This window comes from Apostichopus japonicus, chromosome 3 (genome assembly GCF_037975245.1).
Source record: "Apostichopus japonicus isolate 1M-3 chromosome 3, ASM3797524v1, whole genome shotgun sequence".
Taxonomy (NCBI): Eukaryota; Metazoa; Echinodermata; class Holothuroidea; order Aspidochirotida; family Stichopodidae; genus Apostichopus; species Apostichopus japonicus.
The window spans coordinates 18,545,427-18,560,009 of NC_092563.1; the positions used below are offsets into that span (position 1 = coordinate 18,545,427).

General features: G+C 38.5%; 1 protein-coding gene across 2 annotated transcripts; it reads right to left on the reverse strand.

Annotated features, from left to right (window-relative positions):
* Nucleotides 1-5,562: 5,562 nt before the first annotated feature.
* Nucleotides 5,563-14,189, reverse strand: LOC139965306 (lathosterol oxidase-like). 2 transcript variants are annotated; one of them, XM_071967522.1, is made up of 4 exons: nucleotides 14,036-14,162; nucleotides 10,686-10,907; nucleotides 9,683-9,815; nucleotides 5,563-7,822 (listed from the first exon to the last, which is right to left on the reverse strand). In XM_071967522.1, exons 2-4 carry the CDS (start codon nucleotides 10,893-10,895, stop codon nucleotides 7,242-7,244), a joined length of 924 nt encoding a protein of 307 aa, XP_071823623.1. In that variant the 5' UTR covers nucleotides 10,896-10,907; nucleotides 14,036-14,162; the 3' UTR covers nucleotides 5,563-7,241. The 2 variants fall into 2 exon arrangements, with proteins under 2 accessions (XP_071823623.1, XP_071823622.1); XM_071967521.1 differs by having other exon boundaries at nucleotides 5,571-7,822; nucleotides 10,686-10,913; nucleotides 14,036-14,189.
* Nucleotides 14,190-14,583: the final 394 nt, after the last annotated feature.

Here is a 14,583-nt window from a genome sequence, read left to right on the forward strand (position 1 = left end):
ATACTTCATGACGTTCATAAGGTGGTTCTGAAATATGGAAACTTTAAGAAAGGGGTGGCGGGGCGGTGACGTATTTCGTCCATGGTCCGATCTGGCTCTCTACGTCACTGGACGAGAACATTGAGAGAGGGGGGGGGGGATGAAGGATAAGGGTGTGGATGGGTTAATCATTGAACAAAAGAACTCCGACAAGTTGGTCATGCAGAATATTATGTCCAGTAGTAATCCATTCAAACGGACGGGGAACCCACGCGAAAAAGAGGGGGGGTGGGATGTGCAAGTATGATTTCACTGAACACAGCGCACAGATTCGCAGCACCAGTCAAAACCCATTCATCATGCTTTCATTGAAACTAACAGAACTTATCCACAAGATTATAACTAACACGTGGATATTTAGTGTCATTCTATAGAATAGTAACTATACATTGTAATGATTGAGAGGATACAATAATAACCTATTAGAATATTAAAAGTGGTGGCGCTATATAATATATAAAACCAGAGCCGTATATCTCTATATATGGCTCTGTATAAAACCAGAGCCGTATATTTAGTATAAAACCATTTTCGAAATTGCATAGACAATAGAAGCAGCCAACGGTACGTCATTAACATTATTACTATTGTTGCCTCCGAATAAAGAGGCGGTTCTATATATGTAGTTTCCCTCTCAAATCGGATGGCATGTCATAGATATTTGTGGAGATTTTTACTCCATTCGCACAGCGGTATCAAAACATCACAACTAACATGGCTATACTAACGAAAAAAGATCCTCATCACAGAAAAGTAATCAAAAATCACCCCTCAAAAACATCTCGACGTCCAGGGCTCAACCTGCAGCATCTAATCGGCCGTTCCTACAATACCTGTTGTCAGGCTCATCATCAATGCCCCACCATCCATACGCCATCGCCCCTGCATGGAAGCCTTTAGACTATATGGCTTTTTATCTGAATTTCTATACCCAAAGACCTATTGACACATATTAGAAGTTATAGAGGGTGAGCGTTTATTTTTAAATTGAGAGGAATATTTTGAGTTTTTCACAGCTTATTAGTCAAGATGATGTAGTCCAACTTTTTAGCGTTTAATGATTGTTTAGAAATATAAAAATTAATGTTAAATATTGTACACGTAGCCTAATATTGTACATTGTCGACTAATGTGCTATAATATGCTTTCCTGTGTTTCCAGAGAAAGCACCATACGAATGCTCAAACATTTAAAATACTTTTTAACTTTCATATGAATGTTATTGAAAAGGAAGCCTGGTGTAAAATAAACCATTCATATGGCTTGATTTTCCACTATATCAACCAACGTTAAGTAAACTAGAATGCGTCCTACGGGCAAACCTGCAGCAAGAACATTGACGACCATTTGAGACTAACACGAGGAGCCCAAAGCAAATAAGCTAGTCTCGAAAATTTGCTAAAATTGCTCTTAACATATATATGAAAGAAGCAACAATGAGAGGTTGGATAACGTTAACAGCAAACGTCTCAGTTAAAGCATTAGGTCTATCGCTGTTTTGAGTTTGATAGGTGATCGGTAGCTTAAAACATTGCCAAAAGACACATACATACACACACACACACCCACACACATACACACAGAAACGATCAACGTAGTTGCCATAGCATATGAATTCGTTCTCTGTATGGAAAGGTTGTTCTGAAGAGAAAGAACAATGGTAACAGTGGGTTTGCCAGAGGTTCTGTGTCTGAAATTTGATTAGGAGGGGGGGGGGGTGGTTTGGGGAGGGAGAGGGGCTTATGACTTAATCAGCTAACAAACGACAAGTTCATTTTAGTATGGATAGATTTGCGATAGTAACCCGTGCCTTATTTCACTTCTCCCCTTGTAAGATTTATGGTAACATCACTTAACTACAAAACGTAGGACATACGTCATAAGAAGCATAATAGTTGTTTATTTTTTGCCCGTCTCCTTGGTTTTCTTTAGGACAAGTAAATGTCTTATATGCAAACACGTAAGTCTGCGTGTGGGTGTTTGTGTGTGTGTCCAGAAATGACGACAACGATGGATTGTTTCTCCAGTTTGTAGTGAGGGCGGCAGTTAACAATCAGAACTGATTCCTCAAAAAAAAAAACAAAAAAAAAAACATTATTGTGTTACATGTTGGATGGAACCGAAACGTACTTGGTATTCCAATCATTGTAGCTCTGTATTCTTGATGAGAATTGAATCCAATGTGATAATAATCAAATGTCCACTAGAACTTAGTGACACTATTTTAATAGTTTAATCAAATGATCGGTACAATAAACAAATCTCTTTTTGAAAAGATTTACATGCATTGACATAATTATGTTTTTCAAAAATCGTTTTTTTGAAGTACAAGCAAACACTTGTGAATCCTTTTCCGGGTAAGTTGTGGTTTTCTCGGCTAACAATAAGTAATACCTCTCGATTTAAAAGTATTCCACCTAAAGAGTGTAACCCGAACAGTAATCCAATCCAGAATCGGGGGAAACCCGAGGTGATATGTGTGATGGCGCTAGTTGAGAACTGAACTCATAGTTTGTGGTAATTTTCCCCCTTTATGTGCATTGAAAACATCCGTAGATTCAATTATAGGAGAAAAGCGCCTCATCAGGTTATACGTATTAAGTGAATGCTGCAAAAAGGCCGGTGTGACAATGTGAAATCTTTCCCATGAGGGGATATTAAAGTTCTGCTTAAAAGATCCTAACAGATAAAAAACAATGAAAAAGCAAAACAACTCCGTTGTTATATATCCAGGCTATATTCAGTAATTAGGACATGCGATCAATGCTGTTCGAGTACCCTAAACGGACAGATGGGAATTTATACTTGATATTGTATACATAAGTCCGCTAATATCCACTTATATATCTTACTATAGAGAGTTCTTCATTGTTGTAAATCCGCTTACCTTTAGTAATATCCTTTACTTAGACTACACTTAGCTGGATACAAACACGTTATTTGAGGTATAGCGTCTACAGAACCAGGTTAATGACAGAGTTGAAGTCTCCCATTCCCAAATCATGCACTCCAAGTCTCCAATGATTATGAATGGAGGATAAGTATAACAACATAAAGCAACAGTATCTACTGTAAGGAACGCCATCTGCTTCGAAACGAGTGTTTGAAAAAAAAAACACATCATGAGTGCGTCAGGAAACATATCAGCGTGTTACGAGTTAACTTAGACATGCCAATATTAAGACCAGCACGATTTATTGCGCGCCGATACAGGCGGTGTGGCGGTGTGGCGGTGTACGACATTTCAACCCCACATAAAGATTAAAATCACAAGGTGTTATAAGCACAACCGTATTGGTCATCCTAAGTATAGACCTAATTTATAGCCCAAACATTTTTATGAATGAACTGTTTCACATTTAAAATTTCTGGGGGGGAGGACCGCCACCCCCCCCCCCTACACATGAGAGTCGTCTTCAATGACCTCAGGACCACATCGTCTCCTTTTTAAAATCCTGGAACCGCGCCCATTAACGCCTGTCAGGCGCGTATCCAGGATTTTCTAACCCGGGGGGCGCGAATTACTATCTAAGCGGGGCGCCACCATCGGTTGGCGCGGAGCGTACAAGAAAATTTCTGGTTTTGATACCCCCCAGATCACCGGAAATGACACTTCTCGGGCTTGAAAATGACCAACCAAATGTACACTTTTGCCTGAGAACCAAGTATTTCTCAATTTTTTTTCCATCCATAACCTTTTTGAAGATTGTCACCAGTCACACATCATGTTCGACCTCATTGCATGTCCTATGGATGATTGCTTTTGTAGGCGATTCTACGTCACGGCCCACAATATCCGAAAGCCCCACTTTTCAAGGTTTTAAGCCCATTATTTGTTGAGAATTTGAAAATTCACATTTCTCGTGAATAAAAATCACTTGAAAACATACCCATAATGTTGCACAAATTTCAATCTATGGACAACCAATAGGGAAAAACCTCCTTCAACCCCTAATAGACAGGTACAAATTGCACGAGTAGAGGAAAGTATGATGAAGAATGTTGGTGTGGAAATTTTCGAAAATTCAGACACAGTTAATTTATTGGTGTACAAATATTAAAACCTCTTATTATGGCTATTATAAAACTTGGTTTCGGAAATGAAAAATAGGAGATATTTCCGATATCAGGTATATCGAAACCGAACACTACACACATAGGCGTAGGTCCCGTAGGAGGCGGGGCTGCAGTCCCCACCCCCCGCCCGCAACCAATTTTTTTCCCATTTTTTTCGGGCACCTACTGAGAGAAAAATAAATAGCAATGAATAGCTTAAAAATGATCTCCTTGGTAATTAAAATAAAGTTCTAAGATTGGCCGACATTACTACTGTAAAAGAGAGTTTGACATAAATGGATCTGTATGCTTTTTCTCCATCTACATAAGACATTTGGCTGTTTACATTAGCACCCGGCGGTATACTGTGCTACTTTCACGGACCGTGCAGTACACGATGCCATGCAATGTAATGACCGATGCTTGCTCATATGATATTGGCATCGATATGTTGAACGCGCGGAAAGCGCGCGAAAAATTTTGGCTTTTTTTTCGGGCAAGTCGTTACAGCCCCAAATCCAATTGGGCTACGCCTTCGACTACACACATAGACAGTTTTTGAGGCTGTTCATCGTGGAACAGGCATTTCAATGCTCACTGATATGATGTTATATCTGCTCTTTGCTCTACAAATTCGAACAGGCGTGTAGCGAGTAATTGCCAAGGGAGGGGCGAAGCCTGTATGCAAACTATCTAAGCGAAGCGCCACCATGAGTTGGCGCGAAGCGTACAAGAAAAATTTTGGCCGAAAATGCCTCACAGATCGCTGGAAATGACACTTCCCAGGCCTTGTAAGTTGCACCTAAGCATTGTCTATTTTGAAATTACTAGCGATGTCATAAAGAAAATTTGCTCGGGAGGGGGGGGGGAGGCGGTCGCCCCCTTCCCGAAATGCGTCATGTTCCCGACGACCCCGTCGAGTTCAAGACCAGCCACAGTTGGTTCCATATAGCACAATTGTACAATTGTTTAAGACGTCCATACACACACACGCGTTATGATAGACCGTATATAGTATTTATATAGATACATTAGTGAGAGGGAAAAAACACGTCAAAAATGGAGTTGTTGGTGTAAGGGGTAGGGTGAGGCGCACACCCCCTCCGTAATCCTTGATCTGTCACTGGCTACCCTGTGTATATAATAGGGATCAGCGCTTTAACTATGACTGTTCCTCTTTCTCTTCCCGAAGTCTTGGCTATCTTCTACTCCCTCCCTTTCTCCTTTTTCTCTCTTTTTTCTTCTTCTTTTCCCTTCCTTTCTCTCCTCCTTTTCTTTTTTCCCCCTCCTTTCCCCTTTTTTCTTCTCTTTTTTTCTCTCCTCTTTTTCTTACCCGGGGGGCGCGCGCCCCCAACGCCCCTCCCCTGGATACGCACCTGCCTGTAGATTCAAATTAAATTTCAAGCGTTTCTCAGATTGAATAACACTGTGAATTTTATTCTCGACATAGTCAATTTGAGTGGCGACGTCTTGACTTTTTTTCTGATTAACTCATATTGAAACATTATATATATATGTATTTTACTGTTGTCAAGTTGATGTTAACTTGCAACATACTGAAATTTTAATGACATCTTGAAACAAATAGCGTTCCATAGTTATGGCTACACACATTCTTGGGGTAATAATTGAAAATAGTTAAAGCTTTAAATCCACGAGAAACACGGCGTACAAAACTAAACAATGAATGAGAGACAAAAAATAAATTCCTTCACCTTTGCTTAAATCCGTTATACATAATTCGATATGCAATCTATATCTGAAAACTTTGATGTAACAATAATTTGCTACAGTGGATTAACCATATGGACAAAAATGAAGATTGACGACAATAAAACAATAACTGTAGAGTAACCTATTAAATATTAAAATTTGTCAGATATGTTCACTTTTTCGCTAGTTGAGCAATTAAACTGAAGTAAGACATAACCCACGCAGTATTCATGTTTTTGATATAAGGTTTTTTCTTTAAGGACATGTAAGTCTTATTTTCTGCAATATTTGTAACATTTAATAAAACAAACAACATATTTATAGATATCCACAAAACATGATATTAACAGCAATAAACTGTTTTGTGTCAACAGAACATGAACCTGACTTTCTATTTTTCTTATTTTGTAAAATAGCTGGCTTTGGAATATCTGATTTGAAAGCGGACGAGGATTAAATCTGGGGGAGGGCAGGAACTACAAAGGGCAGTAAGATTTGTTTCACAAAAAGAGGGGCATTTTTAACGAAAAAGGGCACTTTTCACAAGATGTTCACGTTTTAAATGAATCCACGGGCCGCACTGTTTAATTATGGAAGGGGCACTTCTCATTACACAAGTGGATGGACATGTACCCCCACCCCAACCTTCACCCCCGGCTCTGCCGCCCGGCTTCTCTGATTCATGCAGTTGACTGTTTCCCTCAACCCTGAGTATAGCGCAAGACCGCAAGGCCGCAAGGAAGAAGTTTACGTCTAATGGTAAACAAACCAAGTGTGAGATGAGGCACAGGTCTATACATACATTCTGCTATCAGCATTATAAACATTTATTGAATAGAAATGATCAGGAAATACTAAATAAACTCCTGTGAAACACCCCTCACCCCCAATCCCAAGGTTTCCCATGCAGATGTAACTTCTTCGTTATCAAAATGTTATGGTATATGCAAAATATGCGATCACGAGGCTCCATAGTGTACACGTATTAATGTAGTATTCTTGATTCCGAAATCTTTCCTTTGTAGTATACAAAATGAACAAGTCATTTCCAGCCAGAGATATCGGAAGGGGTAGGATGGGGAGGGATGTAGGGAGGGAGGGCAGAAACTTCAAAGAGGCAGTGGGACATGTTGCTTTTACTTGAGCGGGCAAACCACAAATCATAACAAACAAATAAACAAAAATGCTAAACCAAAATTGACCCTCTTTGACACACAACCTTTGTTTTTTATCACTACAAGATTTTATTTTTCTACAAACGGATATTGTTTAAATAATCAATGAACTTTTTTTAACCAAAAACGGAAAAAGCACTGTTTATTACAAAAAGGGGCACATTTGAGGTCTTTCACCAAACTAGAGAACATGTAACCCCCTCTACACCCCTTATTTCTTGTACGATGTATTCGTTTAATTTCTACCGGTAAAACTTTTCACCTTCTTCTTGCCACTTTAGAATCCTGTCTTTTATATCCGGCTGTAAGTGATATTTTTTCTTCTATGAAATCTTGTTTCTTGTTCATAAAATCCTCCAGTTTTTCACTATTCAGAACTTGATCCATGGGACCTTCACCAGAATACGAGGATGGATCCCTAAAGGAGCCGCCTATTCTATCCCATAGTGTAAAGAATTGTCCATAATTATAATTATAGTAAAGATGATGGTCGGTGTGGTGAGCGGAACCGTTCACAAACGGCTTCATGAATTCTGGCACCCTAAAGTCTCCGTCGTGAATACTGACTGTCCAGAAGTTGACCATGACGAAGAATGTAAGGTATAAATATTTATGCATCGGAAAGAGGAGGGGATATAGATGGTAGGGGAGACTCTGACTGAACCCGTCTATGGGATGAAAGGCGTGGCTTGCGAAGGGCGTGGTTATTTTATAGGCGTGGTGAGGCTTATGGAGGGTGGAGTAAACCAATCGATGGTGCAGTCCTCGATGGATCCAGTAGATACAAGAATCGGTAAACAGTAGGAAAGTAACAACCTCCAGAGGAACGCTCCAATATCCTGTTGGAAACAAGAGACATAAAAACGCCCTCATATATACATCTCGGCCAAAGAAGATCAGACGTGTTTGCGAACCCATGAATATATTAAATTAAATTGTAAGTATATTTCCATGACTTCATACGTAATCTGCCGGTACCATACTTGACCGTTAAAGTGAAGATAAGGTACATGGAAGCAGAATCTGTTACTTAAATACACAGTTACACAGTGGATCGGACAACAAGCTTTAACCTGATCACGTGTTGTACCTATTCCTTTTATATCGCATGTTTATAATCTCGCTGCACGAGGGCTGGAGTTGCGAGTGGATCAAATTGTTTGACTGTGCCGACTGTAAGACTTAAACCGGTTCGTGAAGGTTTCTAAATAACAAAACAAAAAACTTCACATGAAAGTTTTGGAAACACTGACAAAACATTTTGTATTAGACTTAATGCATAGTAGCATAATTAGGAGCATCCCATAGCTTGTAACCTCGTGGATTTCTTATTTTGATCTGATGTGGACTTTGTGAATTTTAAATGACGTAATCAGAAATGGCACTATCGAGAACAACTTGGCAAATGCAGCTTTTTATTTGATCCCTTTATAATGTCAAGAAATAATTTGATTGCCGCATATGAACCTACAGAGGTGAAAAACAACAACATCGCAGCAAATTCGACCACGCTAAAATGATAGCCTGCAATCCACCCCCGGAATAGTCTTGTTCAAGACCCTGACATTCTGCTGTTACTTTTGCCTGTTACAATAAATATGAGTGCGCCCTCATTATTTCGAAGATCTGTCAAAACCAGGAAGGCTAATTTGCCTGACAGGCAGATTTGTGGAAGGGCGTCCTCACTTATTTTAATTCGACGATATTTATATATAGAACGATTTTTAATCAACAAAAAGAGATAACGTATCAATTGCAGCCGACTACTGTCAATATTAACAACACAAAGTCAACTACGCCTATCGTGAAAACGCACAAGGTCACTTAGTCTATTTATTTATTTATTATTTATTATTAATAATAATTTTTTGTTATTAATATTATTAATACGGTAGATCATCAGCATGTGTACACACTGTTACAAACATATCCAAAAGGAAATTCTTAGAAACCAAGTTAGAATAGAATTATGAAAACATTGAACATTTTACTTCTTGGGTAATGTAAGTGCATTGGAAGCCAGACATTGTATAGCTATATTTCTTAGTTGTAACTCTACAGTCAATCGGCCAGCCTTTTAAACTTAATGGATGACAAAATGAGGGAGCAGTGATTTTTCATAAAACATCTTGAGGTGCATACGATAAATTGTTTTACGCTGTAAACGCTGAAATCCCATAACAATATATCTGATGAACTTTTGATGACATTTTGAAAGCTGTTTTTTTTTTATATCAGATGGTTACTCAATATAAGAAGTGTCTAAAAGACGACATATGAGGAACAGAATGCAATCAGTAATTACATGTTCTGTAACACAGCAAATTGTTATTTTTTGTCATTAGTATGAGGTGGGGGGGGGGGGGGGGATCAGGATAGTGGCTGGACGGTGCCGGGGGCTCCAGACAGAGTCTTGGCCAAAATGTGAATCTCACCTCCACCTCCCCCCCCCCCCCCCGTATCCGTTATGGTTCCAATCAATAATATGAACATCGTTTCGTGAAAAAAACACAAAAACATATAAACATATAACATATAAAAAACATGTAACTAGGTTCCGACAATCGAAAGCATCATCACACACATACATACACGGGCACACACACATGCAGACACACAGAAACAAGAAAAGGAAGACCCAAAAAATGTACAAAATGAAAAGCAAACAGTAAACAAGAAATAAAATTTAATAAAATTACCAAACGGAGCTTCCTCGATCCGATCATATAATCTACCGTAGCCGCGAATATGGATCAGAAACATCACTACCGTAAGCATTGTAGTATAGGGCGCCGCTCTTAGAGTAGCTTTTATTTCTATCCAAATCTGGTTCTGTGGGTTAAAAAAGCGAAAGAACAGGAATTATGGAAATTGAGACATGCACATGTAGGAGAAGGTAGCAACATTATTTGTCTGCCCCCGAGAAAATTGTTAGAAAAAAGTAGGTTCTGTGTATTAGTGTGTTGCTATAAAACTAAATTATTATATATTCCATATTTCCCTGGACCACATAATTCACACCGAGTCTTGAGATTGTTTCCCTCCCGACCATCCCCTCCCTCGTCAGGCATGTATTTACTGTTAAATATTTGTAAAGACGTTTGTTTCTGTTTTGATTCGTGGTGTTTCTGATTTTAAAAGCAACTACGGCACTTAAAGAACCATGCATAGACCGTTACATTGAACCTATATGTGATGATTCCGAGGATTTCTCGTACTCTCGCGGTATACCCCCTACCCGCCTCTCCCCCCCCCCCATCAGCCCCAGTTGGAATTGATCAAGAACTTAAGGATTAGCTTTGGAGATATCAATGCATATCATGGTAGGAGCCGACATTGTTTCCAAATTAAACGCCAGTAATAAGGCAACATTTTTGTTTTCTTGTCTCTGGATTGTTTTCTCCAGAAAATTCAAGAAGAAATGAAGATTCCACATACACTCTGCGAGTGGTAGATATACTTGAATGCAGTAAATAAAGTTAACAAAGCGCTCTGGGAAGGTAAAAAACAAAAGCAAAGAATAGACACAATTAGCTGTATGAGAAAGGCCTTCATTAGTGGCCTCTAATTAGCCTCTAATTAACATAAGGTAATGATAGTGATATCATCTTTGATGAACTATGTTTAAGTATTCTTGTTCTTCTTATACTCAACCACTTAAAAAAAAAGAAAAAAAAAAGAATAATTTCACTGATCACATACCTCTAAGAATCTGGGATGTTTTGTTAATCTTTTATCGAAGATGAAGACGTAACTGAAAGATGCAAGAAGGAGGTACATGAGGTCGGCCCCAATGAGGGTAATCACAAAAAGACTGAGTGCCTGGCGGATGATGTCATCCTCCAGCCACGTCTCCGGGTAGACGTAAGGAGTCAGGAGGTGCTCGTCAAATTGATGTAGTACCAAGTCCATATTTGTGGATCTCTGCACCTATTAGGAATTAAATTAAATTAAAATTAAAACGAAACTAGGCAGTAATTATTTTTTCAAGGTTTAACACAATATGCTTTGACGGGGTGGCCTTTACGAAGCCACGGCTTGTGAACAGTATTGATAAAATATTTTCCTTCAAAAGCAATACATCAATTATATTTACATGCAGGAGGCTTTATATTTACTTTACATTAACAAGTATCGATGCTGAAGTCTTTTTGCATGTTGCTTATCTGTTTTTATACATCAAGAGCTGATTTTCTCCAAAAAAAAACATGTTAGGCGATTTATGGGTTGCATGCGTTGAATACCATTGGGGTGAGTAGCGTGTCAACACGTGCTATGTAAGGCCTGTTAGTACTACGAGTGGCCTCTGAATGGGCCGCACCTCTCCAAAGACTAAACAGGGATCGCCACTAACTATAAGGAATGTATATCGCAGTTGTGAGAACAATTGACTTCACCCAGTGACCCCCCCCCCACCCCCACGCAGCCTGGTTATAACCCCGTCCTAGCTCAAACTTATACTTTGCTCTCTCTGCTGACCTGAGTTCATCCTTATACCTGCTAATTGCAAATTTTCTTTTACCAGACAAATCTTGATACATATCGTTGACTACACATTACCTCAAGTAACTTGATTGATTCATATAAAGAATTGATATATGCTTATTATTACACTAAAGGCAACATTTTCTTAGATGATTCTCTTTATAGGGTTATGTAGTATTCATCTTTTAAAAAAAAAAATATTATTAGTATTATTATTATTATTATATTAAATTTATTACTATTTTTAAATTTATTTATTATCTTTTCGGAAGGGACCAGACTAGAAAAGCTTATGCTAATTCTGGTTCCTCTACCAATCACTCTCGCTCCATCTCTCCCTCCATCCCTCCTCCTCTGTCTCTGTAGTTTGGAAGTAATGTAAGAGGCGAAATCACTTGATACTATGTTAAAGATCAGTAAACTCATTATAAATGGTGTATTATTAATGTATGATAATGATAATTCTTATGCAAATAATTTCTGTATTATGTGATAATGGTAGAAATCAACTCGAAACTGGAGATATCGTACAGTGAGTGAACCCTCTGATTAGATTCAGTAGTTAACGTGTCATGCATACATAGTGTGCACATGTGTACTTTTGACTAAATAAACAATTTGTAGTTATTTATAGCAGTTTAAGGTAAACATCCCAAATGAGGTGATATGTGCATAGGGGCAGTATATCACGTGCATTAGATTGATCGTGAATGAATAGTTTTACGATCAGATTGTAATTTTGTATATAAAGTAATGATACATTGCTCAAAGAATGATATAATAAAAAAGGTGTAAGAAATCTGATAAAAGTTCCTTATTTCCATTAGTAATTTATCTTGAAATATATAGTATAACAAGACAGGAAACTCTCATGTCTGTGTGTTTATTATGTCTATACAACGTGTTGTGATTTAACGAAATCCTCACGCGCCCAGCCCCCGACCAGTTTAGTGTAATGCTTATTTAATAGAACACCAAATCAAGGGCGTAGGAACCGGGGGGCTGGGGGCGCCAGCCCCCCCCGTGAAAAATGTGGAGGGGTGGAAGTATCATTCCGCCCCCCCGCTTCGCAAGTCAGAAAACCCCTTTTTCATTTCCTAATGAGAAAAAAAATCTCATTTGGAGCACCAAATTGCATCTAAGGCCAGGTGAAAATACAAAATTAAGTTTACAGAATGGAGTGGGTGTGGAAGTGTGCTATATTGCACCAAATTGCATCTGAGGCCACCTGGAAATGCAAAAAAATCCAAAGGGGAGGGGGGACACCCCTCCCCTAAGGCCCCTCCCCCAGGCCGGCCGTCAGTTTTCAGCCCCCCCCCCACTCAAAAGTACCTTCCTACGCCACTGCACAAAATCGATACACCCACACAATTACTCTATGTTGTATGTACAGTGTACAGCCTAGCTTTGTAGATAATTTTTTTTTTTTTTTTTGAAATCTCTCTCTCTCTCCTTCTGTCTTATGTCTTCGAAAAAAGGTTTCTTGCTGTTCAAATCATTTGGAGAGCTCGTAGATAATCGCATACATCAGTATATGAGAAAAAACAAAAACTCTGCGATACTTCGAAGCTATAGATGTTTGTGGAAAAAACTGATCGTTAATAAGTAACAACTATAATTACTTATCTAGTAAAACAATAACCATCTAATTAGGACAGTTCGCGTGTGGAAAAGATATCGACAACAGATTGGTGGTAAAGGTGATTTTGAACTTCGAAACTCTTGCAATTTATCACGTAACGGTCTAAACGTTATACAGATGCACGCCATTCAAGAGAAATTAGCATGTCTAGAATTATCTTTAGAATACAAAGTTCATTCTGTATTTACCTTTAAAAGATGATAATGCTAAACGTGATCAAAGTGGCAGACACTGTGACCAATTGTGGTCATTTTTCTGTTTTTATTTCCAACAGCATATTTGTGGGCAATAAGGATTAGGCTATTTGTCGAAAATCATGTTTAGTGTGGTCCCACTTACACCTTCCGCCTCCCCCCCCCCCTAAATAGCATGTTTCGTGCTTGGGCATTCCTATACTTTGCACCGAAGTGCCAATATGCATCGCTATTTGCGGTAGTAATCTTAACCGATAATTAATTCCCTCCCGGACAACCCCACCCCACCCCAACCCTCCTTTGCGAAATCCAGAATCCGCTGCTGTGTGCGGCGTTAAGTAATTGATTAATTGATTACAACAACAAAATAAACAATAATCTATAGTATTTGAAATTATTTATCCGAATTAATTTAAACTAATTACAACCTCTTAACCGATATATTTTGGGTTTATTCGTCTTTCAAGATACTAATTTCACTTATCTACAGTTCGTACATTCTGCTATTGATATCAACATTTTGAAAATAAGAAAATGTATTTGGGCCTCATTCATGTCCACCCTCCCCTGAATATTTCTTAGGGCATGACCTGACCCCCCCCCCCACCCCCGCCACAAACACACAAACATCTCAAACAAATATCGGGGTCCCTGTAATGAACGACGATAACAGGAAACGAAATAGCAATCAAAATAACAAACAAAAATATAACAAAAAGTACAATAGTTACCTTCCAATCCTTGAAAAAGTGGTAGAGTTGTTATAAATATAAAACAGAGAACACTGCGAACAGCTGGAGTGTTTGGTTTCACACGTCTTGTCTTGCTCCTTATAGCTTCTAAACTGATCCCAGCTTTCTCAATTTGTTACTAGATTGGTAAACAACGCCAGTACGACCTTTGATTAGCAACATAATCTATACGTACCAGGCTTGTACTATCACAGGCTAACACCAGGATCATCAATATTCGTAGACGTTTTGCATAATCAACGATGCACGGATAAGATAATTGATCCCTTTGACTATATATTAAATTTACGCAATATATATTTTAGCTTAGATACAGGATGTTTGTATTAATAACAATAGGACAAAAAATTAAAATAAATAGATTGATAATAGAAAGAAAAGAAAGTATAGGTGACCAGTGAATTTTGAAGGGCTGGTCAACGTGTTATGATAATTTCTCATTCTATTTAGTACAACCTTAAAGTTTGCTTACTTCCCCACAAAACAAATTGTTCACAATCCGTGTTTGTAGATTAGGTAATGTTAAA